Source organism: Phyllobates terribilis, unplaced genomic scaffold (assembly GCF_046119375.1).
Source record: "Phyllobates terribilis strain yellow unplaced genomic scaffold, ASM4611937v1 Scaffold_2__4_contigs__length_985480577, whole genome shotgun sequence".
Taxonomy (NCBI): domain Eukaryota; kingdom Metazoa; phylum Chordata; class Amphibia; order Anura; family Dendrobatidae; genus Phyllobates; species Phyllobates terribilis.
This window is the reverse complement of record NW_027362762.1, coordinates 941,902,862-941,930,389: the sequence shown is the minus strand read 5'-3', so window position 1 is coordinate 941,930,389 and position 27,528 is coordinate 941,902,862. Positions and strand designations below refer to the sequence as shown.

Here is a 27,528-nt window from a genome sequence, read left to right as displayed (position 1 = left end):
CGATATTCTCCAGAGGTGCTCAGGATGCCGGCCAGAAGTGAAGACTGTCCTGGTCGGCCCTGAGATGTCATTATGTTGTGCGGCCGATATTTTCCAGAGGTGCTCAGGATGCCGGCCAGAAGTGAAGACTGTCCTGGTCGGTCCTCAGATGTCATTATGTTGTGTGGCCGATATTCTCCAGAGGTGCTCAGGATGCCGGCCAGAAGTGAAGACTGTCCTGGTCGGCCCTGAGATGTCATTATGTTGTGCGGCCGATATTCTCCAGAGGTGCTCAGGATGCCGGCCAGAAGTGAAGACTGTCCTGGTCGGTCCTGAGATGTCATTATGTTGTGTGGCCGATATTCTCTAGAGGTGCTCAGGATGCCGGCCAGAAGTGAAGACTGTCCTGGTCGGTCCTCAGATGTCATTATGTCGTGTGGCCGATATTCTCCAGAGGTGCTCAGGATGCCGGCCAGCAGTGAAGACTGTCCTGGTCGGTCCTGAGATGTCATTATATTGTGCGGCCGATATTCTCCAGAGGTGGTCAGGATGCCGGCCAGAAGTGAAGACTGTCCTGATCCGTCCTGAGATGTCATTATGTTGTGTGGCCGATATTCTCCAGAGGTGCTCAGGATGCCTTCCAGAAGTGAAGACTGTCTTGGTCGGTCCTCAGATGTCATTATGTCGTGTGGCCGATATTCTCCAGAGGTGCTCAGGATGCCTTCCAGAAGTGAAGACTGTCCTGGTCGGTCCTGAGATGCATTATGTTGTGTGGCCGATATTCTCCAGAGGTGCTCAGGATGCCTTCCAGAAGTGAAGACTGTCCTGGTCGGTCCTGAGATGCATTATGTCATGTGGCCGATATTCTCCAGAGGTGCTCAGGATGCCTTCCAGAAGTGAAGACTGTCCTGGTCGGTCCTCAGATGTCATTATGTCGTGTGGCCGATATTCTCCAGAGGTGCTCAGGATGCCTTCCAAAAGTGAAGACTGTCCTGGTCGGTCCTCAGATGTCATTATGTTGTGTGGCCGATATTCTCCAGAGGTGCTCAGGATGCCTTCCAGAAGTGAAGACTGTCCTGGTTGGTCCTGAGATGTCATTATGTTGTGTGGCCGATATACTCCAGAGTTGCTCAGGATGCCTTCCAGAAGTGAAGACTGTCCTGGTCGGTCCTGAGATGTCATTATATCGTGTGGCCGATATTCTCCAGAGGTGCTCCGGATGCCTTCCAGAAGTGAAGACTGTCCTGATCGGTCCTGAGATGTCATTATGTTATGTGTCCGATATTCTCTAGAGGTGCTCAGGATGCCTTCCAGAAGTGAAGACTGTCCTGGTCGGTCCTGAGATGTCATTATATTTTGCGGCCGATATTCTCCAGAGGTGCTCAGGATGCCGGCCAGAAGTGAAGACTGTCCTGGTCGGCCCTGAGATGTCATTATGTTGTGCGGCCGATATTTTCCAGAGGTGCTCAGGATGCCGGCCTGAAGTGAAGACTGTCCTGGTCGGTCCTCAGATGTCATTATGTTGTGTGGCCGATATTCTCCAGAGGTGCTCAGGATGCCGGCCAGAAGTGAAGACTGTCCTGGTCGGCCCTGAGATGTCATTATGTTGTGCGGCCGATATTCTCCAGAGGTGCTCAGGATGCCGGCCAGAAGTGAAGACTGTCCTGGTCGGTCCTGAGATGTCATTATGTTGTGTGGCCGATATTCTCCAGAGGTGCTCAGGATGCCTTCCAGAAGTGAAGACTGTCTTGGTCGGTCCTCAGATGTCATTATGTCGTGTGGCCGATATTCTCCAGAGGTGCTCAGGATGCCTTCCAGAAGTGAAGACTGTCCTGGTCGGTCCTGAGATGCATTATGTTGTGTGGCCGATATTCTCCAGAGGTGCTCAGGATGCCTTCCAGAAGTGAAGACTGTCCTGGTCGGTCCTGAGATGCATTATGTCATGTGGCCGATATTTTCCAGAGGTGCTCAGGATGCCTTCCAGAAGTGAAGACTGTCCTGGTCGGTCCTCAGATGTCATTATGTCGTGTGGCCGATATTCTCCAGAGGTGCTCAGGATGCCTTCCAAAAGTGAAGACTGTCCTGGTCGGTCCTCAGATGTCATTATGTTGTGTGGCCGATATTCTCCAGAGGTGCTCAGGATGCCTTCCAGAAGTGAAGACTGTCCTGGTTGGTCCTGAGATGTCATTATGTTGTGTGGCCGATATACTCCAGAGTTGCTCAGGATGCCTTCCAGAAGTGAAGACTGTCCTGGTCGGTCCTGAGATGTCATTATATCGTGTGGCCGATATTCTCCAGAGGTGCTCCGGATGCCTTCCAGAAGTGAAGACTGTCCTGATCGGTCCTGAGATGTCATTATGTTATGTGTCCGATATTCTCTAGAGGTGCTCAGGATGCCTTCCAGAAGTGAAGACTGTCCTGGTCGGTCCTGAGATGTCATTATATTGTGCGGCCGATATTCTCCAGAGGTGCTCAGGATGCCGGCCAGAAGTGAAGACTGTCCTGGTCGGCCCTGAGATGTCATTATGTTGTGCGGCCGATATTCTCCAGAGGTGCTCAGGATGCCGGCCAGAAGTGAAGACTGTCCTGGTCGGACCTGAGATGTCATTATGTTGTGTGGCCGATATTCTCCAGAGGTGCTCAGGATGCCGGCCAGAAGTGAAGACTGTCCTGGTCGGTCCTGAGATGTCATTATATCGTGCGGCCGATATTCTCCAGAGGTGCTCAGGATGCCTTCCAGAAGTGAAGACTGTCCTGGTCGGTCCTGAGATGTCATTATATTGTGCGGCCGATATTCTCCAGAGGTGCTCAGGATGCCGGCCAGCAGTGAAGACTGTCCTGATCGGTCCTGAGATGTCATTATATTGTGCGGCCGATATTCTCCAGAGGTGCTCAGGATGCCGGCCAGCAGTGAAGACTGTCCTGGTCGGTCCTCAGATGTCATTATGTTATGTGTCCGATATTCTCCAGAGGTGCTCAGGATGTCGGCCGGAAGTGAAGACTGTCCTGATCGGTCCTCAGATGTCATTATGTTGTGTGGCCGATATTCTCCAGAGGTGCTCAGGATGCCGGCCAGAAGTGAAGACTGTCCTGGTCGGCCCTGAGATGTCATTATGTTGTGCGGCCGATATTCTCCAGAGGTGCTCAGGATGCCGGCCAGAAGTGAAGACTGTCCTGGTCGGTCCTGAGATGTCATTATGTTGTGTGGCCGATATTCTCCAGAGGTGCTCAGGATGCCTTCCAGAAGTGAAGACTGTCTTGGTCGGTCCTCAGATGTCATTATGTCGTGTGGCCGATATTCTCCAGAGGTGCTCAGGATGCCTTCCAGAAGTGAAGACTGTCCTGGTCGGTCCTGAGATGCATTATGTTGTGTGGCCGATATTCTCCAGAGGTGCTCAGGATGCCTTCCAGAAGTGAAGACTGTCCTGGTCGGTCCTGAGATGCATTATGTCATGTGGCCGATATTTTCCAGAGGTGCTCAGGATGCCTTCCAGAAGTGAAGACTGTCCTGGTCGGTCCTCAGATGTCATTATGTCGTGTGGCCGATATTCTCCAGAGGTGCTCAGGATGCCTTCCAAAAGTGAAGACTGTCCTGGTCGGTCCTCAGATGTCATTATGTTGTGTGGCCGATATTCTCCAGAGGTGCTCAGGATGCCTTCCAGAAGTGAAGACTGTCCTGGTCGGTCCTGAGATGTCATTATATCGTGTGGCCGATATTCTCCAGAGGTGCTCCGGATGCCTTCCAGAAGTGAAGACTGTCCTGATCGGTCCTGAGATGTCATTATGTTATGTGTCCGATATTCTCTAGAGGTGCTCAGGATGCCTTCCAGAAGTGAAGACTGTCCTGGTCGGTCCTGAGATGTCATTATATTGTGCGGCCGATATTCTCCAGAGGTGCTCAGGATGCCGGCCAGAAGTGAAGACTGTCCTGGTCGGCCCTGAGATGTCATTATGTTGTGCGGCCGATATTCTCCAGAGGTGCTCAGGATGCCTGCCAGAAGTGAAGACTGTCCTGGTCGGTCCTGAGATGTCATTATGTTGTGTGGCCGATATTCTCCAGAGGTGCTCAGGATGCCGGCCAGAAGTGAAGACTGTCCTGGTCGGTCCTGAGATGTCATTATATCGTGCGGCCGATATTCTCCAGAGGTGCTCAGGATGCCTTCCAGAAGTGAAGACTGTCCTGGTCGGTCCTGAGATGTCATTATATTGTGCGGCCGATATTCTCCAGAGGTGCTCAGGATGCCGGCCAGCAGTGAAGACTGTCCTGATCGGTCCTGAGATGTCATTATATTGTGCGGCCGATATTCTCCAGAGGTGCTCAGGATGCCGGCCAGCAGTGAAGACTGTCCTGGTCGGTCCTCAGATGTCATTATGTTATGTGTCCGATATTCTCCAGAGGTGCTCAGGATGTCGGCCGGAAGTGAAGACTGTCCTGATCGGTCCTGAGATGTCATTATGTTGTGTGGCCGATATTCTCCAGAGGTGCTCAGAATGCCTTCCAGAAGTGAAGACTGTCCTGGTCGGTCCTGAGATGTCATTATATTGTGTGGCCGATATTCTCCAGAGGTGCTCAGGATGCCGGCCAGCAGTGAAGACTGTCCTGGTCGGTCCTCAGATGTCATTATGTTATGTGTCCGATATTCTCCAGAGGTGCTCAGGATGTCGGCCGGAAGTGAAGACTGTCCTGGTCGGTCCTCAGATGTCATTATGTTGTGTGGCCGATATTCTCCAGAGGTGCTCAGAATGCCTTCCAGAAGTGAAGACTGTCCTGGTCGGTCCTGAGATGTCATTATATTGTGTGGCCGATATTCTCCAGAGGTGCTCAGGATGCCGGCCATCAGTGAAGACTGTCCTGATCGGTCCTGAGATGTCATTATGTTGTGTGGCCGATATTCTCCAGAGGTGCTCAGAATGCCTTCCAGAAGTGAAGACTGTCCTGGTCGGTCCTGAGATGTCATTATATCGTGCGGCCGATATTCTCCAGAGGTGCTCAGGATGCCGGCCATCAGTGAAGACTGTCCTGGTCGGTCCTCAGATGTCATTATGTTGTGTGGCCGATATTCTCCAGAGGTGCTCAGAATGCCTTCCAGAAGTGAAGACTGTCCTGGTCGGTCCTGAGATGTCATTATATTGTGTGGCCGATATTCTCCAGAGGTGCTCAGGATGCCGGCCAGCAGTGAAGACTGTCCTGATCGGTCCTGAGATGTCATTATATTGTGCGGCCGATATTCTCCAGAGGTGCTCAGGATGCCGGCCAGCAGTGAAGACTGGACGCTAGACCGAGGCAGGGTGAATCTTATCGCTCAGCTCTAATTATGAGCCTTCATGGTTATATTCAAAAACATTTTTGGAAATAAAGTTTTCATTCTGTTGGGTTCAGTTCCAATTGGGAACATGCACAAAAAACACTGAAACCCAATTTTACCTTTTTTTTTCCACATAGTCATTTTTTTATATTTCTGAGGTTAAATAGGGCAATCCCCCTAAAGACTTATTTATTTTCATCATACAGGCAGAATATTATCGATCGCTTGCATCTTTTGCTGAGGATGACCATAATGCAGGACGTTCGGCAGCGGAACGTTACTTAGATTACCGAACATCCCGCCGCATTGTGCTAAGCGCGAGGGATTTTAATAATGCAGAGTACTGTATAAAGGTACAAAAGTGTCACCGTATACCTTCCTGAAGGGGACTGCTGGCAGAAAAGAAACTTTTAGGTTATCTCCATCGAGCTTTTCTCTCCTGCATATATTATTTACAGTCTTGTAAAATGAACCGAGCGCTCCTCGGCAGCCCTCTCTCTTTTATCTTTTTCTCTCTCCAAGAGCTAATGGCCTCATTGTGCATGATCGTTCTTCTAAATTGAATCATTTCCATGCTTCGTAACCTTGGATTTTCAGTCGAAAAACAGTCCATGATCCAACTTCCCAGTGGAGGAAAAAGTTAGCAAATCATCCGGAGGCAGGTTTAGGGTGAGAATAAATAAAAATGGTGCCTGCAAGATGGGTTATTATTTTTCTATATGTGCCGCTTTGCTGACTCGTTTGCTTATCAGATAGCCACATTATCATTAATACATAGTGCGGTTGTAAAAAATACCCATGTCCATAAAGTTCAGCTGAGGGATAGGAAAGGACATAAGGAAGGGGTATAGGTATAAACCAACCTGCCTTAGAAGAGCACAATGTTTCCCTCCTGATCTAGAGTTTAACTCAACAAGATCAACATTCAGATCAAGAAGTTTATACATTGACATAAGTTCCATATTCATGTTATTTTCTTCTTAAAAAAAACCTCCCATCTAATCCTTTCTGAAACCATTGATGGCTCCCGCTGTGACCGGCTCCTCCATATGGTAAAGAAGCATTTACCCCTCTGGAGATTGAAGCTTTTTTTTCTCCAGATGGAGGACGCAGCCTCTTGTCTTTTAAGGGGGTTTTACATGAATCTGCTTTTTACCATTTTTTTTGTATTGGCCATTTATGCACTTGTACAAGTTAATCATGTCGCCACCTTCTCAAGACTAAATACATGTAATTCTTTAATCCTTTCCCTTAACCAGGATGCCCTTCATCAGTTTTGTATCTTTTCTAGCTCCAGGGCCAGAATTGATCTGTCTATTCCGGATGAGGTGACACTAATGCTTTGTACAGTTGTCGTATTATATCCCTGTCCCACGAGTTCATACCTCTTATAATACATGATATTATCCTGCTGGCCTTAGAGGTCGCTGATTGACATTGCATGCTGTTATATTGTCTGTGATCTAGAAGTGCACCCAGATCCTTCTTGACAAGGGTCTCTCCTAGTTTTCCCTAGAACATATGATGTTCGCAGATAATTAGCCCCCAGATTGCATAACTTTACATTTCTCAAATTGAACCTTATCTGCCACGTGGATGTCCAAACACTCAGTTTGCCTGCAACTTCTAAACATCCTCCATAGACTACACCATAGCCCGTCTTCTAGAAGTTGAATAATAGGGGACCGAGTACTGACCCTTGGGGTCGGCACTTATAACCAGGGACTATTCAGAGTCGCAGTCATTCACCGCAACTCTCAGGCTTTGGTCGATCCAGTTTTTGATCCAATTACAAACATTACTTTCTAATCCAATAGACCTTAATTTATGTCTTTGTGAGACATTGTCAAATGCCTTTGGAAAGGACACAAGCATTATATCCACAGGTATACTGTATTTATATGAATCAACGCAGCCTAAAGTTTTCCAAGAGGGCAACATGTTTTAATCTTTTCTTTTTCCTCTACCAAAAGAAAAACACACTTTCTCTGCAGCTCCTAAAATTTTACCCAGACTTTGTCTTTAGAATACAGTACACCTAATAGTCTGCAGCCTCTTCTTTGCAGTTTTATGAAAAAATCAATATACCTTGCAATTTTTGCTCAATTTGCTTATTATGTAGGAGAGATTGAACCACCCTCCTTACCTTATTCAATCCAAACCACCTGCTTGGTCTAAATGTCCCAACACAGAAATTACAGAAGGAGGCTTACTAAAGTTATTTTTTATGAATGATACGGTTGAGTAAATGGGACACAATCTATATAAATCATGCATCGCATACAATGAAGCCCTGCGGCAACTCACCGAGAAGCTAAATATGTCTCCCTTATTTATAGACTGTGACTCAGATTGTCTTTCCGGATAAACGTCTCTTAGAATCTCCTCAATAAATACAATCGCCCCCTATTACACTTCATGGGTCGAGGTACCGAAATGATCTGTGTATGTGGCCTCCAATATCTATATGTGGCCTCCAACATCTGTATGTGGCCTCCAATATCTGTTACTGGTGAGCGAAATATAGCAGATACCGGTAACATATGCAGGGATTTTCAAGGCTTGAAAAGCAGGCAAAGATAGATAGATAGATAGATAGATAGATAGATAAGTCGCCTCTCCATCTATTTACAGTATCTATCGATCTCTCTATCTTTTCAAAGAAGCCCTGTTCGCCAAAGAAGGTGAAAAGTAGGGAAATTCCGTGGTATCTACAGGGGTATATAAAAGTTTGGGCATCCCTGCTCAAAATTATTGTTATTGTGAACAGTTAAGCAAGTTGAAGATGAAATTATCTCTAAAAGACCTAAAGTTAAAAATTTTAGGCAAAAAATATATATATATTGTCTTTTTTCATTTTAAAAATTACAAAAAGGGAATTGGGCCGATGCAAAAGTCTGGGCACCATTGGAGATTTGTGTGCTCAGATAACTTTGACCAAGGTTTCAGACTGTAATTAGCCTGTTAGGGTTATGGCCTGTTCACTATCATTGTTAGGAAAGGCCAGGTGATGCAAATTTCTCAGCTTTATAAAAACCCAGCCCCCTCTAACCTTGTGCCAAAAACCAGCAGCCATGGGTTCTTTTAAGCAGCTGCCGAGCACTGTGAAAATGGTGGAGGCCCACAAAGCATGAGAAGACTATCAGAAGATAGCAAAGCGTTTTCAAGTTGCCCTTTCCTCAGTTCAAAATGTAATTAAGAAATGGCAGTTACCAGGAACCGTGGAGGTCAAGAAAAGGTCTGGAAGATCGAGCAAAATTTCAGTGAGCGCTGCTGGTAGGATTGCTAGAGAGGCAAATCAGAACCCCAGCTTGACTGCAAAAGACCTTCAGAAAGATTTAGCAGACTTTGGAGTTGTGGTACATTGTTCTACTGTTCAGATTTACCTGCACAAATGTGGCCTTCATGGAAGAGTCTACAGAAGAAAACTTCTCCTGCGTCCTCACCATATAATTCAGCATCACAAGTATGCAAAAGAACATCTAGACACGCCTGATGTATCCTGGAAACAAGTCCTGTGGACCGATGAGTTTAAAATAGAAGTCTTTGGCCACAATGATCAAAGGTATGTGTGGAGGAAAAAGAGCACAGGATTTCAGGAAAAGAACATCTCACCAACCATTAAGCATGGGGGTGGATCAATCATGCTTTGGGGTTGTGTTGCAGCCAGTTGCACGTGGAACATTTCACGGGTAGAGGGAAGAATGGATTCAATGAAATTTCAACAAATTCTTGATGCAAATATTACACCATCTGTAAAAAAAGCTGAAGATGAAAAGAGGATGACTTCTACAAATGGATAATGATCCTAAACACACGTCAAAATCCACAATAGACGACCTCAAAAGGCGCAAGCTGAAGGTTTTACAATGGCCCTCACAGTCCCCTGATCTGAACATCATTAAAAATCTGTGGCTAGACCTCAAAATAGCAGAGCATGCAAGACGACCCAGGAATCTCACAGAACTGGAAGAATTATCCAAGGAAGAAAGAATAAAAATCCCTTAAACAAGAATTGAAAGACTCTTGTCTGGCTACAAAAAGCATTTACAAGATGTGATACTTTCAAAAGGGGGCGCTAGTAGGTACTAACCATGCAGGGTGCCCAAACTTTTGCATCAGCCCATTTTCCTTTTTGTAATTTTTAAAATGTAAAAAATATATATATATGTATTGTCTAAAATACAAAGGCAATGTGTCATCTTTAACTTTATGTTAGAACCTTGCTCTTAGGTTTTTTCCTTTGCTGGTCACATGACCTTGTTGGCCTATTTAATCCTGCTCCGCCCTTCTGGCTTTGCTGGACTTCATTGTATTACTACTCTTTAGCTAGCTTGTGCTCTGTATCTAACTCTTTAAGTTTGCTTGGTCTACGGACCACTATGTTCTATATATTTTGTTTGTTCGTCTGTCTGCTACTATTTCTGTTAGGAGGTGTCCCATTTTCCTCCCAGTCCTTAGTACTTGTAGGGATTCCTTCCCCACATCTATAGGTCTCCGTACAGACTAGCTTAGGACTTTAGCAGGTCTGATCGCAGGATCAGGTCCCCTGTTACATCGTAGGGATTAAGCTGAGTTCTATCGTAGGGACAGATCTCCTCTCTTTCCTTAGCTCTGGTAGCGGAACATAACACTTTAGGCCTTTTAGAGATCATTTCATCTTCAACTTGCTTAACTGTTCACAATAACAGTAATTTTGACCAAGGGTGCCCAAACAGCGCAGGAGGCGTATGTAGGTATGAGAGGATAACACTGGGCATTAACACTTCCACTTGTTGATGTGTAGGATCATGAACACGGAGCACAAGTCAGGACGGTTTCACATGCATGTTTCGTGGTCCGTGCGCAGACCATAACGCATAGACCAGCCAGTGGTCTCCTGACCCAATCTAAGCAACCTCCTACGCATATGTAAGGCTGTCAGGTGTGGGTCCCAGCATTATGTTCTGTACTCGGACAACAAAACACTGATGTGTGAAAGTGGTCATAGTTACAAACATCACATGTAGTCACAAGGGCTCCGCGTACACCATGCAGTCATTGGCCATGAGGCTGGCTCACTACATAGCTGTTCTGTTTTTCTAAAGTTTATAGTTTTTCAAATGCAATAAAATTTAAGCCACATTATGACTCGTGTGTAACAAGTCCACGAATGAACACGATTGTAACCATAAACCTTTTTGTTGATCTGATGCAACTTTTTTTTTTTATTCCAGATGCAAAAAGTTTGGCTGAAATGCTCATGAGGTAAGAGGATCTCATTGGACGTTTTCAAGATATCACTGTCTGGTTTTGTTAGTTTTTCCCTTCTGTTTCATTCTTCATTTCCTCGTGGTTGAAGTTGTTAAAATTATCATCCCCTTCTTCATCAAGCCAGCCAAATATCATATCTAAAGAGGTCGTCAAATCAATACTGGACAACCTCCTTAGCAGATGTATTGGGTTAGATTGGGCTTGGGCCTAACTTCATGACAGTAGACAGCTTGCTGTAAGGCTCTACAGTAAGGCTGAACAAAAGCATTCACACTTCCCTATTTCGGCGGCCAATCTGTTCTCCCATGGCAGCCATGGCAGCCTCCCAAGAGGTGCCCAGGAAGCCTCCCAAGAGGCGCCCAGGAAGCCTCCCAAGAGGCGCCCAGGAAGCCTCCCAAGAGGTGCCCAGGAAGCCTCCCAAGAGGTGCCCAGGAAGCCTCCCAAGAGGCGCCTAGGAAGCCTCCCAAGAGGTGCCCAGGCAGTCTCCCAAGAGGTGCCCAGGCAGTCTCCCAAGAGGTGCCCAGGCAGTCTCCCAAGTGGTGCCCAGGCAGCCTTCCAAGGGGTGCCCAGGCAGTTTTCCAAGAGGTGCCCAGGCAGTTTTCCAAGAGGTGCCCAGGAAGCCTTCCAAGAAGTGCCCAGGAAGCCTTCCCAGAGGTGCCCAGGAAGCCTTCCAAAAGGTGCCAGGAAGCCTTCCAAGCGATTCCCAGGCAGCCTTCCAAGAGGTGCCCAGGAAGCCTTCCGAGAGGTGCCCAGGAAGCATTCCAAGAGGTGCCCAGGAAGCCTTACAAGAGGTGCCCAGGAAGCCTTACAAGAGGTGCCCAGGAAGCCTTACAAGAGATGCCCAGGAAGCCTTCCAAGCGGTGCTCAGGATGTCTTCCAGAGGTGCCCAGGAAGCCTTCCAAGAGGTTCCAGGAAGCCTTTCAAGCGGTGCTCAGGATGCCTTCCAGAGGTGCCCAGGAACCCTTCCAAGAGGTGCCCAGGAAGCCTTCCAAGAGGTGCCCTGGAAGCCTTACAAGAGGTGCCGAGGAAGCCTTACAAGAGGTGCCGAGGAAGCCTTCCAAGCGGTGCTCAGGATGCCTTCCAGAGGTGCCCAGGAAGCCTTCCAAGCGGTGCCCAGGAAGCCTTACAAGAGTTGCCCATGATGCCTCCCAAGTGGTGCCCAGGCAGCCTTCCAAGAGGTGCCCCGGCAGCCTTCCAAGAGGTGCCCCAGCAGCCTTCCAAGAGGTGCCCAGGCAGCCTTCCAAGAGGTTCCCAGGCAGCCTTCCAAGAGGTGCCCAGGAAGCCTTCCAAGAGGTGCCCAGGAAGCCTTCCAAGAGGTGCCCAGGAAGCCTTCCAAGAGGTGCCCAGGAAGCCTTCCAAGAGGTGCCCAGGAAGCCTTCCAAGAGGTGCCCAGGAAGCCTTCCAAGAGGTTCCAGGAAGCCTTCCAAGCGGTGCTCAGGATGCCTTCCAGAGTTGCCCAGGAACCCTTCCAAGAGATGCCTAGGAACCCTTCCAAGAGGTGCCCAGGAAGCCTTCCAAGAGGTGCCGAGGAAGCCTTACAAGAGGTGCCCAGGAAGCCTTCCAAGCAGTGCTCATGATGCCTTCCAGAGGTGCCCAGGAAGCCTTCCAAGAGGTGCCCAGGAAGCCTTCCAAGAGGTTCCAGGAAGCCTTCCAAGCGGTGCTCAGGATGCCTTCCAGAGGTGCCCAGGAACCCTTCCAAGAGATGCCCAGGAACCCTTCCAAGAGGTGCCCAGGAAGCCTTCCAAGAGGTGCCGAGGAAGCCTTCCAAGCAGTGCTCATGATGCCTTCCAGAGGTGCCCAGGAAGCCTTCCAAGAGGTGCCCAGGAAGCCTTACAAGAGGTGTCCAGGATTCCTTCCAAGAGTTGCCCATGATGCCTCCCAAAGAGGTGCCCTTGATGCCAGTCCAAAGATACTAGCCGCAGAGGCGAAGACTGCCCCGAGCCAGCTATCACAGAGAACCAAACTGGATATCGCAGATCTTTTCCCCTTCAACACTACGGCCCTCAAATGTTCACAAATGCGACCTATAGAGATCATGGTGTCTTCTGGATGGCAATGTGGTTGGTTATAAATGGTGATTGGGTAAAATAGGACAAAAACTCAAAGGCTGCTGCTGTATAGAGAGATATGCATACAAGTTTGTGAGAAAACTACTATATTGGGCATTATACGAACATGGATTATAATGACCAGAAGGGGCCATAAAAAGATATTAGGCCATTTAGGGCCCATACTCTAACCGTAATGAGGGTGTTCACTGAAAGTAGTAGACCAGGTTTCTGGGACCACATGAATTTGTGTCATCTTCAGAAGGTGAGTTTTCGATGATACTATTTTTGCCTCGACCAGCAGAAAATTTGGGCAGATCCGAAAGGGGACCCAACTCTTTAGAGAGTACTGGATTCCCATTCTTTTAGGACTGGAGTGAAGGACCCACCATCCACAGGATCTACTATAACCTCGGTTCACACCACTGTCAACACCATTGACCTCCAAAACTGATCAGAACGGTTGTGTGATCAGAGACTTCGTTTTTATAAACTGGCAAGTTACAAAAAATTTGGTCCAAAATTCCATATTTGACAATTTTTTTTCCAAATTTTTGAGAACAAGAAATCAGAACTTGCCGAATTGCATCACGTTGCGTTTCCTTGTATTCAGTTACAGAGGGTTATAAAAGTAATCACATTGATTAGGGACTTTATCTTTGCCCGTCACATCTTCATGGATTTCGTATTTGGCACTGAACACTATAAATTGGGCCATTTGTGTCAAAATGATTACTTTTAGCCCAGAATTTAGAGGGTTTTTTTTTATAACATTCGCCAGTTTCTATTACTTTCATAACACACTGAGGCAATATATTTCTACTCAACTATGTTAAACCATTTAAAACGCCTGAACAAAAAGCTTGAGATGAGACTTTCCTTTGGAATTTTTTTTTTAAAGAGCCCCCCACAAATAAAGAACTAACTGTAAATAAGCCCTCCTCTTAAAAGCTACTGATACTTCTCGTGGAGATACAGTTGTGAGCATTGCACTATGGGAAGAAAATATGCAAATTCCCTTTTTCAGGATAGAAAAAAAAAGATGTCTCTATAGTGCCACCTATAGGTAATTACCCTGTAAGTTAATGTTTGCTCTACAGTTTTCTACCTTCAGGTGCAATTACACAATTAATGGAAATCTATTAACGACTTCATTTAAGGCAGAAAATTGGTTTATTTGTCCCTGAGATCTAGGCACTAAATATCCTTGCAGCGAGGTCAGGTTAGGGCTGCCTATACATGGAAACCATAAACAAGCAGGTTAACTACCATTGTTCACAGACCCTGTATTATGGCTTTATCCTATTTCCTGTGAGCTAATCACCCTGGGCCGATACATTGGAGAAAACTGCTCAGGAGCTAAATTTGCGCTGCTAAATTTTAAAAAATATGTAATGTTTGTACCCGGTGTAAATGCCGCTGTTCTCCTGAATCCGAAGATGTTTCTCTTTTGTTCCTGCGCCTCTCCGTTCCTAAGATATGGCCCTATCTCTCCTCTATATAAATATAGTCTTCTTAGCCAAGTGGGTGTTGTCATTTAGAAGATTTTTTAAAAAAAAATCATGCCCACTTGGCTACAAAGGCTAGATTTATATCCAGAGAAGAGGAGGCCGTATTTCAGGAACGGAGAGGAGCAGGAACAAGAGAAAAACATCGCCGGATTCAGGAGAACAGCGGCATTTACTCCAGGCAAAAAAAAGTACATACGGTATTTAAGTCAGATGAGTGTTTTAGGAATTTCTAAACTGGATACATTGTTGCAAAGGATGCAGTTTGAGTTCAGTGAGGCTGTATACATCAGTCTTCATGTAGCTCCACCTAGTGGTGGCTGTCAACCAAAAGAATATACATGCATAGAATATAAAAAAAATTGTGTATAGGGGGTTGAAGAGAATGTCCAACTTTGGATACCATTTTTTTTATTTTTATTACTGAAACTAATGTAATTTGGGCTAAAAAATATTTATGCAATTGGGTTTCATTACAAATTTTTCACTATTTATCTTCTATAGGCTCTGTATTGACTACAGAATGAGCTAACTGAGAATCCATCAGTGAGCTTGCTATGACGGTCTGTAGGAGAGCTTGTAACGCTTTTATCTGTCTTTTTCTAAGTTCCTCTCAGCTGATTTATAACCACAGATTGCATGAAAATAGATCACAAAGTAGAAAAAAAGAATCTGTAAAAGCCAAAAGATGCAAAATATTTAATGAAATCCAATTGAAAAAAAAAGTGGTGATGACTTCCTGGAGCAACCAGCAGAATTAACAGCAACTTTGTATATGAATGTAGAAAATGGGATGACACTAGATGAAAATCAGCGTAAAAACTCTACAAAAAAGTGTAAGTGGTAAAGCGTCTTGTAGAGCGGCGCTACACTCTGACAGGACGACGTCTGTGAGCTCTGCACACAGGATCTTCTCGCCATCAGGCTCTTGTAAACAGGAGTGAAATGTTATTTTATGCTTTATTACCCACTTCTATGTTATTATTTGTGCTCCGTGTGACTGAGGAAGGCCGGACGCCAGCAGCTCATTAACCAGAAGTGCTAGTAAAATACAGATCTACAGTAAAGGCGACGTCGGCCGTTATAAGATCCATACAGAGTCGCTTACTGGAGTAATTGTTACCGACTGTCCTTTTACTGCTCGTTTCAGATGGATACTTAACCTTTTTTTTCCTTTTTTATAATCTTTTTTTTTTTTCCTCCTTCAGTAAGAATACGCGGACGTCAGACACACTGAACAAGCAGCAGACCCTGAGAATGCACATAGACATTCCCCGAGCGCAGCTCCTTATAGAAGAGCGGGACACCATGGAGACTATCGGTACGAGTGCTCTGGGCCAGGACGGCGATGTCTTCTCGGTATCTTCTTTTTTTCTGGCACAGTGAGCTCAGTGCTGAGTAATCAGTGGGCGCTGGCTCTTTTCTACAGGACCAGTATTGGCCCCGAGACAAAACTGCTGTGCCACATGAAGGAAGTGCAAAGTAATAGCGTTAAAATATTATTGTGTCTGTCATAATAACATCCAAAATAATTCCATACAGTACACATAGTACTACCACAGAGTGCCTGCATAATACTACCGTAGAGTATATAAAATGTTACCATACAGAGCCTACATAATAGTGCCATACAGTACACATAATACTACCACAGAGTGCCTGCATAATACTACCGTAGAGTATATAAAATGTTACCATACAGAGCCTACATAATAGTGCCATACAGTACACATAATACTACCACAGAGTGCCTGCATAATACTACCGTAGAGTATATAAAATGTTACCATACAGAGCCTACATAATAGTGCCATACAGTACACATAGTACTACCACAGAGTGCCTGCATAATACTACCGTAGAGTATATAAAATGTTACCATACAGAGCCTACATAATAGTGCCATACAGTACACATAATACTACCACAGAGTGCCTGCATAATACTACCGTAGAGTATATAACATGTTACCATACAGAGCCTACATAATAGTGCCATACAGTACACATAATACTACCACAGAGTGCCTGCATAATACTACCACAGAGTATATAAAATGTTACCATACAGAGCCTACATAATAGTGCCATACAGTACACATAATACTACCACAGAGTGCCTGCATAATACTACCGTAGAGTATATAACATGTTACCATACAGAGCCTACATAATAGTGCCATACAGTACACATAATACTACCACAGAGTGCTACCATAGAGTATTTAAAATGCTACCACACAGTGCCTACATAATAGTGTCATACAGTACAGACCAAAAGTTTGGACACACCTTCTCATTTAAAGATTTTTCTGTATTTTCATGACTATGAAAATTGTACATTCACACTGAAGGCATCAAAACTATGAATTAACACATGTGGAATTATATACTTAACAAAAAAGTGTGAAACAACTGAAAATATGTCTTATATTCTAGGTTCTTCAAAGTAGCCACCTTTTGCTTTGATGACTGCTTTGCACACTCTTGGCATTCTCTTGATGAGCTTCAAGAGGTAGTCACCGGAAATGGTCTTCCAACAATCTTGAAGGAGTTCCCAGAGATGCTTAGCACTTGTTGGCCCTTTTGCCTTCACTCTGCGGTCCAGCTCACCCCAAACCATCTCGATTGGGTTCAGGTCTGGTGACTGTGGAGGCCAGGTCATCTGGCGTAGCCCCCCATCACTCTCCTTCTTGGTCAAATAGCCCTTACACAGCCTGGAGGTGTTTGGGGTCATTGTCCTGTTGAAAAATAAATGATGGTCCAACTCAACGCAAACCGGATGGAATAGCATGCCGCTGCAAGATGCTGTGGTAGCCATGCTGGTTCAGTATGCCTTCAATTTTGAATAAATCCACAACAGTGTCACCAGGAAAGCCCCCCCCCCCACACCATCACACCTCCTCCTCCATGCTTCACGGTGGGAACCAGGCATGTAGAGTCCATCCGTTCACCTTTTCTGCGTCGCACAAAGACACGGTGGTTGGAACCAAAGATCTCAAATTTGGACTCATCAGACCAAAGCACAGATTTCCACTGGTCTAATGTCCATTCTTTGTGTTCTTTAGCCCAAACAAGTCTCTTCTGCTTGTTGCCTGTCCTTAGCAGTGGTTTCCTAGCAGCTATTTTACCATGAAGGCCTGCTGCACAAAGTCTCCTCTTAACAGTTGTTGAAGAGATGTGTCTGCTGCTAGAACTCTGTGTGGCATTGACTTGGTCTCTAATCTGAGCTGCTGTTAACCGGTGATTTCTGAGGCTGGTGACTCGGATAAACTTATCCTCAGAAGCAGAGGTGACTCTTGGTCTTCCTTTCCTGGGGCGGTCCTCATGTGAGCCAGTTTCTTTGTAGCGCTTGATGGTTTTTGCAACTGCACTTGGGGACACTTTCAAAGTTTGCCCAATTTTTCGGACTGACTGACCTTCATTTCTTAAAGTAATGATGGCCACTCGATTTTCTTTACTTAGCTGCTTTTTTCTTGCCATAATACAAATTCTAACAGTCTATTCAGTAGAACTATCAGCTGTGTATCCACCCGACTTCTGCAAAACACAACTGATGGTCCCAATCCCATTTATAAGGCAAGAAATCCCACTTATTAAACCTGACAGGGCACACCTGTGAAGTGAAAAACATTTCCGGTGACTACTTCTTGAAGCTCATCAAGAGAATGCCAAGAGTGTGCAAAGCAGTCATCAAAGCAAAAGATGGCTACTTTGAAGAACCTAGAATATAAGACATCTTTTCAGTTGTTTCACACTTTTTTGTTAAGTATATAATTCCACATGTGTTAATTCATAGTTTTGATGCCTTCAGTGTGAATGTACAATTTTCATAGTCATGAAAATACAGAAAAATCTTTAAATGAGAAGGTGTGTCCAAACTTTTGGTCTGTACTGTACATTACACATAACAGTACCACACATTACATATAATAGTACCACACATTACACATAATAGTACCATACATTACACATAATAATACCACACATTACACATAATAGTACCACACATTACACATAATAGTACCACACATTATACATAACAGTACCACACATTACACATAATAGTACCTTACATTACACATAATAGTACCACACATTACACATAACAGTACCATACATTACATATAATAGTACCACACATTACACATAATAGTACCACACATTATACATAACAGTACCCACACATTACACATAATAGTACCATACATTACACATAATAGTACCACACATTATACATAACAGTACCACACATTATACATAACAGTACCACACATTACACATAATAGTACCTTACATTACACATAACAGTACCACACATTATACATAACAGTACCACACATTACACATAATAGTACCTTACATTACACATAATAGTACCACACATTATACATAACAGTACCACACAACTGGGAAATAGTGACCACAACATTATACAATTCCACATGTGCTTCAGTAGGGTGCCCAGCAAGGGAGTCACAAAAACACTGAACTTCAGGAGGGCAAAGTTTGATCAGCTAAGAGATGCCCTTCACCTTATAGACTGGGATAGTATCTTTAGTAATAGGAGCACGGATAGAAAATGGGAAATTTTCAAAACAGTCCTACATAGTCACTGTAGAAGGTACATACAGTGCCTACAAGTAGTATTCAACCCCATGCAGATTTAGCTGGTTGACACATGCGGAATTAACTTGGCATTGTGACATTTGTAGTGTAGATCAGCCTGGAAGTGGGAAATGCACTGCAGCAAATTTTGTTTTTGTTTTTTTTTTTTGTTTTTTTTTAAAAACGTTAAAAGTTAATTCAGAGTGTCATTTAATATTCAACCCCTCAAACCACAAGAATTCTGTTTGGTCCCCCAAAAGTATTAAGAAGTAGTTCAGGCACCAAGAATAATGAGCTTAACATGTGTGGATTAAGATCTCTTTTGCCAGCCTTTTCTGACTATTTAAGACCCTCCCCAAACTTGTGAACAGCACTCAGACATGGTCAACATGAGAAAGACAAAGGAGCATTCCAAGGCCATCAGAGACAAGATCGTGGAGGGTCACAAGGCTGGCAAGGGGTACAAAACCCTTTCCAAGGAGTTGGGCCTACCTGTCTCCACTGTTGGGAGCATCATCCGTAAGTGGAAGGCTTATGGAACTACTGTTAGCCTTCCACGGCCAGGACAGCCTTTGAAAGTGTCCTCCCGTGCCGAGGCCAGGCTTGTCCGAAGAGTCAAGGCTAACCCAAGGACAACAAGGAAGGAGCTCCGGGAAGATCTCATGGCAGTGGGGACATTGGTTTCAGTCAATACCATAAGTAACGTACTCCACCGCAATGCTCTCCGTTCCAGACGAGCCCGTAAGGTACCTTTACTTTCAAAGCGTCATGTCAAGGCTCGTCTACAGTTTGCTCATGATCACTTGGAGGACTCTGAGACAGACTGGTTCAAGGTTCTATGGTCTGATGAGACCAAGATCGAGATCTTTGGTGCCAACCACACACGTGACGTTTGGAGACTGGATGGCACTGCATACGACCCCAAGAATACCATCCCTACAGTCAAGCATGGTGGTGGCAGCATCATGCTGTGGGGCTGTTTCTCTGCCAAGGGGCCTGGCCATCTGGTCCGCATCCATGGGAAGATGGATAGCACGGCCTACCTGGAGATTTTGGCCAAGAACCTCCGCTCCTCCATCAAGGATCTTAAGATGGGTCGTAATTTTATCTTCCAACAAGACAACGACCCAAAGCACACAGCCAAGAAAACCAAGGCCTGGTTCAAGAGGGAAAAAGTCAAGGTGTTGGAGTGGCCTAGTCAGTCTCCTGACCTTAACCCAATTGAAAACTTGTGGAAGGAGCTCAAGAATAAAGTCCACATGAGACACCCAAAGAACCTAGATAACTTGGAGAAGATCTGCATGGAGGAGTGGGCCAAGATAACTCCACAGACCTGTGCCGGCCTGATCAAGTCTTATAAAAGACGATTATTAGCTGTAATTGCAAACAAGGGTTATTCCACAAAATATTAAACATAGGGGTTGTATAATAATTGACCCACACTTTTATGTTTAAAATTTAATAAAATTCAACTGAGCAACATAACTTTTTGGTTTGTAAGATTTATGCTTCTGTTCATAAAACCTACTCTCGTATGCAGTTTGAAGGCTGTAACTTATTTGCATCTTATCAAACCAGCTAAATCTGCAGGGGGTTGAATACTACTTGTAGGCACTGTACCTTATGGGAATAAAAGGGCTAGGAATAGGAGGAAGCCAATGTGGCTAAATAAGGAAGTCAAGAGGGCAATGAAAAACAAAAAAAGGGCTTTCGGTGAACTTAAACATGAAGGCAGCGAGGAAGCGCTAATATCTTATAGGGAAAAAATCAAAATCTGTAAGAAACAAATAAGAATAGCAAAAGAGGAGACAGAGAGACTAATTGCCAAGGAAAGTAAAACGAATCCCAAACTGTTCTTTAACTATATAAACAGTAAAAGGATTAAAACTGATGGAGTTGGCCCATTGAAAAATAACCTGGGTAAAATCATAGAGGGCGATGAGGGTAAAGCAAACCTACTCAATAGCTTCTTCTCCACTGTTTTCACAAAAGAAAACAATTTATCGGAGGAAATGCAGAGTGATAAAGTAAATCCTCCGCTAAATATCACCCACCTAACCCAGGAGGAAGTTCAGAAACGCCTAAATAATATCAAAATAGACAAGTCACCAGGCCCAGATGGCATACACCCCCGGGAACTAAAAGAATTAAGTAATGTGATAGACAGACCGCTGTATCTTATATTCAAGCACTCTTTATGGACAGGGACTGTCCCACTAGACTGGCGCCAAGCAAATGTGGTACCGATATTCAAAAAGGGGTCTAAAAGTGACCCTGGGAACTATAGACCAGTCAGCTTAACGTCTGTTGTGGGTAAATTGTTTGAAGGATTTCTTAGAGATGCTATTGTAGAATATCTTAATGATAATAACTGTCTAACTCCATATCAACATGGATTCATGAGGGATCGCTCCTGCCAAACAAACCTGATCGCCTTCTACGAGGAGGTGAGCTCACAGCTGGACCGGGGAGAGTCAGTGGATGTTGTAGACCTTGACTTCTCCAAAGCGTTTGATACCGTGCCACACAAAAGGTTGGTTTATAAAATGAGAATGCTTGGTCTGGGGGATAATGTGTGCAAGTGGGTAAATAGCTGGCTGAGTGATAGAAAGCAGAGGGTGGTTATCAATGGAGTAAGCTCAGGGTGTGTCAGGGTTACTAGCGGGGTGCCTCAAGGGTCTGTCTTGGGCCCTATATTATTTAATATATTTATTAATGATCTAGTGGAAGGGTTGCATAGTAAAATAGCAATATTTGCAGATGATACTAAACTTTGTAAAGTAGTTAATACAGATGAGGATAGGGCACTGCTACAGGAGGATTTAGATAAATTGGGGAGTTGGGCCAAAAAATGGCAAATGGGGTTCAATGCCGATAAATGTAAGGTCATGCACATGGGAAAGAAAAACAGCAGTCACCCATACATATTAAATAGGAAACCGTTGGGGAAATCTGACATGGAGAAGGACCTGGGCGTCTTGGTTAATAGCAAATTAAATTGGAGTGCCCAGTGTCAGGCAGCAGCTGCGAAGGCAAATAGAGTCATGGCATGCATCAGAAGAGGAATAGGGGCATATGATGAGAACATTGTTCTTCCTCTGTATAAAGCGCTGGTAAGGCCGCACTTAGAATATTGTGCACAGTTCTGGGCTCCGGTGCTCAGGAAAGACATATTGGAGCTAGAGGGGGTACAAAGGAGGGCGACTAAGGTAATAAAGGGAATGGAGGGACTAGAATACCCAGAGAGGTTGTCAAAATTAGGCCTATTTACGTTGGAAAAGAGAAGGCTTAGGGGAGACCTCATAAACATGTATAAATACATCAGGGGGCAGTACAGAGATCTCTCCCATGACCTGTTTATACCAAGGATGGTGACAAAGACGAGGGGGCACACTATGCGTCTGGAGGAAAGGAGGTTCCTGCACCAGCATAGAAGGGGATTCTTTACGGTCAGAGCCGTGAGACTCTGGAACTCTCTGGGAGAGGAAGTGGTGATGTCCAACTCACTTAATGAGTTCAAGAGAGGCCTGGACGCCTTTCTTGAGAACAATAAAATTACATCTTATGCTTAGTGATAGTTAATTAATCCAGGGATTTAATCTGACTGCCAGATTGGTGTCGGGAAGTGAATTTTTCCTCAGTGATGTAAATTGGCCTATACCGCATGTTTTTTTGTTGCCTTCCCCTGGATCAACGCTGCGGAATAGCTGCAGTGCACAAGAAATAGGCTGAACTGGATGGACGCTTGTCTTTTTCGGCCTTATAAACTATGTAACTATGTAACATTACACATAATAGTACCTTACATTACACATAATAGTACCACACATTATACATAACAGTACCACACATTACACATAACAGTACCACACATTACACATAATAGTACCTTACATTACACATAATAGTACCACACATTACACATAATAGTACCACACATTACACATAATAGTACCTTACATTACACATAATAGTACCACACATTACACATAATAGTACCTTACATTACACATAATAGTACCACACATTACACATAATAGTACCACACATTACACATAATAGTACCTTACATTACACATAACAGTACCACACATTATACATAACAGTACCACACATTACACATAATAGTACCTTACATTACACATAATAGTACCTTACATTACACATAATAGTACCACACATTACATATAATAGTACCACACATTACGCATAACAGTACCACACATTACCCATAACAGTACCACACATTACCCATAACAGTACCACACATTACACATAATAGTACCTTACATTACACATAACAGTACCACACATTATACATAACAGTGCCACACATTACACATAATAGTACCTTACATTACACATAATAGTACCACACATTACACATAATAGTACCTTACATTACACATAATAGTACCACACATTACACATAATAGTACCACACATTACACATAATAGTACCTTACATTACACATAATAGTACCACACATTACACATAATAGTACCTTACATTACACATAATAGTACCACACATTACACATAATAGTACCTTACATTACACATAATAGTACCACACATTATACATAACAGTACCACACATTACACATAATAGTACCACACATTACACATAACAGTACCTTACATTACACATAATAGTACCACACATTACACATAATAGTACCTTACATTACACATAACAGTACCACACATTATACATAACAGTACCACACATTACACATAATAGTACCTTACATTACACATAATAGTACCACACATTACACATAATATACCTTACATTACACATAATAGTACCACACATTACATATAATAGTACCACACATTACGCATAATAGTACCACACATTACCCATAACAGTACCACACATTACATATAATAGTACCATACATTACACATAATAGTACCTTACATTACACATAATAGTACCACACATTACACATAATAGTACCACACATTATACATAACAGTACCACACATTACACATAATAGTACCACACATTACACATACCAGTACCACACATTACACATAATAGTACCTTACATTACACATAATAGTACCTTACATTACACATAACAGTACCACACATTACACATAACAGTACCACACTTTACACATAATAGTACCACACATTATACATAACAGTACCACACATTACACATAATAGTACCACACATTACACATAACAGTACCACACATTACACATAATAGTACCATACATTGCACATAATAGTACCACACATTACACATAACAGTACCACACATTACACATAATAGTACCACACATTATACATAACAGTACCACACATTACACATAATAGTACCACACATTACACATAACAGTACCATACATTACACATAATAGTACCACACATTACACATAACAGTACCACACATTACACATAATAGTACCACACATTATACATAACAGTACCACACATTACACATAATAGTACCACACATTACACATAATAGTACCACACATTATACATAACAGTACCACACATTACACATAATAGTACCACACATTACACATAATAGTACCACACATTACACATAACAGTACCACACATTACACATAGTAGTACCACACATTACACATAACAGTACCACACATTATACATAATAGTACCACACATTACACATAATAGTACCACACATTACACATAACAGTACCACACATTACACATAATAGTACCACACATTACACATAATAGTACCACACATTACACATAATAGTACCACACATTATACATAACAGTACCACACATTATACATAATAGTACCACACATTACACATAATAGTACCACACATTACACATAATAGTACCACACATTACACATAATAGTACCATACATTATACATAACAGTACCACACATTACACATAATAGTACCACACATTACACACAATAGTACCACACATTACACATAATAGTACCATACATTACACATAATAGTACCGCACATTACACATAACAGTACCACACATTACACATAATAGTACCACACATTATACATAACAGTACCACACATTACACATAATAGTACCACACATTATACATAACAGTACCACACATTACACATAATAGTACCATACATTGCACATAATAGTACCACACATTATACATAACAGTACCACACATTACACATAATAGTACCACACATTATACATAACAGTACCACACATTACACATAATAGTACCACACATTACACATAACAGTACCACACATTACACATAATAGTACCACACATTATACATAACAGTACCACACATTACAGATAATAGTACCACACATTATACATAACAGTACCACACATTACACATAACAGTACCACACATTACACATAGTAGTACCACACATTACACATAACAGTACCACACATTACATATAATAGTACCACACATTACACATAATAGTACCACACATTATACATAACAGTACCACACATTACACATAATAGTACCACACATTACACATAACAGTACTACACATTACACATAATAGTACCACACATTATACATAACAGTACCACACATTACACATAATAGTACCACACATTACACATAATAGTACCACACATTATACATAACAGTACCACACATTACACATAATAGTACCACACATTACACATAACAGTACCATACATTACACATAATAGTACCACACATTACACATAATAGTACCACACATTATACATAACAGTACCACACATTACACATAATAGTACCACACATTACACATAATAGTACCATACATTACACATAATAGTCCAACACATTATAGTTAATACAGATGAGGACAGGGCACAGCTACAGGAGGATTTAGATAAATTGGGGAGTTGGGCCAAAAAATGGCAAATGGGGTTCAATGCCGATAAATGTAAGGTCATGCACATGGGAAAGAAAAACAGCAGTCACCCATACATATTAAATGGGAAACCGTTGGGGAAATCTGACATGGAGAAGGACCTGGGCGTCTTGGTTAACAGCAAATTAAATTGGAGTGCCCAGTGTCAGGCAGCAGCTGCGAAGGCAAATAGAGTCATGGCATGCATCAGAAGAGGAATAGGGGCATATGATGAGAACATTGTTCTACCTCTGTATAAAGCGCTGGTAAGGCCGCACTTAGAATATTGTGCACAGTTCTGGGCTCCGGTACTCAGGAAAGACATATTGGAGCTAGAGAGGGTACAAAGGAGGGCGACTAAGGTAATAAAGGGAATGGAGGGACTAGAATACCCAGAGAGGTTGTCAAAATTAGGCCTATTTACGTTGGAAAAGAGAAGGCTTAGGGGAGACCTCATAAACATGTATAAATACATCAGGGGACAGTACAGAGATCTCTCCCATGACCTGTTTATACCAAGGATGGTGACAAAGACGAGGGGGCACACTATGCGTCTGGAGGAAAGGAGGTTCCTGCACCAGCATAGAAGGGGATTCTTTACGGTCAGAGCCGTGAGACTCTGGAACTCTCTGGGAGAGGAAGTGGTGATGTCCAACTCACTTAATGAGTTCAAGAGAGGCCTGGACGCCTTTCTTGAGAACAATAAAATTACATCTTATGCTTAGTGATAGTTAATTAATCCAGGGATTTAATCTGACTGCCAGATTGGTGTCGGGAAGTGAATTTTTCCTCAATGATGTAAATTGGCCTATACCGCATGTTTTTTTGTTGCCTTCCCCTGGATCAACGCTGCGGAATAGCTGCAGTGCACAAGAAATAGGCTGAACTGGATGGACGCTTGTCTTTTTTCGGCCTTATAAACTATGTAACTATGTAACATTACACATAATAGTACCACACATTACATATAATAGTACCTTACATTGCCTACATATCAGCTCCATACAGTACAGATAATACTATGATGCCTACATAACAGTACCATACACTGCCGTAATACCAGCCTCATACTGTGCCGTCATCACCCGCACAGTGAACATGTACCAGTGCTGTATACATAATAGCCCCATACAACATATGCGGTGCCATACAGTACCATACATTATACATATACATCACAGTACCCTCATATAATATTGTATATCGTGCCTATATTACAGGACTATGTAACAATCTCAGACCGGGAAGATTTGGCCTGTGAGGGTCTGACCGCTCATATATGTGGGGACGCTGTGACCCTATGAGCCCGGTGTTGCTGGGCCGTCCCCGCACGGCGCTGCGCTTCCTGTGTAAGCGGATTATCTGCTAATACGGAATAACGTTCATCCGTCTCCGCAGCAACATTTGTTTTGGAAACAGAATTTGCAGACCGCTCACAGGGAGCAAATATTACTGGGGTCACCGGGGCTGCAAAATGCCAGGGGCCTCCGATCAGAGAGACCCCCTACCCTCCTGCAGTCCCACAGCTGATAAGGAATCGCAGTTACTATAGTCTTGATTAAAAATTTGCCGTTTGGGGTATGCAGCTCATATGCAGACTAATGAGCGCATAAATAAGTCCTGGGTAGTCTGAGCTTGCTGTCATGTTTCTCTATAACTATATTAAGGGGGTTGTCTTGTATTAAAGGGGTTTAAAACAATTCAGACACAACGCCACCCCTGACCACAGGTCGTGCCTGGTATTGCAGCTCAACTCCATTCATCTCAATGGGACTGGAGTGCAACGAAACACACATCTTAAAGGGGTAGTCCAATTTTTGGCACCAATTTTTTTTTTCTTTTTAATCCGTGTATTTGGGACTAAAAATCATTTTCGCAGTTGGGTTTCATTAAAAATTTTGCACCCCTTGACTCTTATCAGCTCTTTGTTACTTTGCACATTCAGCTTTAATATGATCTG

At 43.4% G+C, this 27,528-nt stretch overlaps 1 protein-coding gene across 2 annotated transcripts in view; it reads left to right on the top strand.

Annotated features, from left to right (window-relative positions):
* Positions 1-27,528, top strand: part of DSCAM (DS cell adhesion molecule) — a 673,153-nt gene that overhangs the window by 588,834 nt on the left and 56,791 nt on the right. For both annotated transcript variants that reach the window (XM_073668460.1, XM_073668459.1), the window contains exons 28-29: positions 10,502-10,532; positions 15,303-15,415. In XM_073668460.1, the coding sequence (XP_073524561.1) occupies positions 10,502-10,532; positions 15,303-15,415 (144 nt within the window). The remainder of the gene's footprint in view (positions 1-10,501; positions 10,533-15,302; positions 15,416-27,528) is intronic.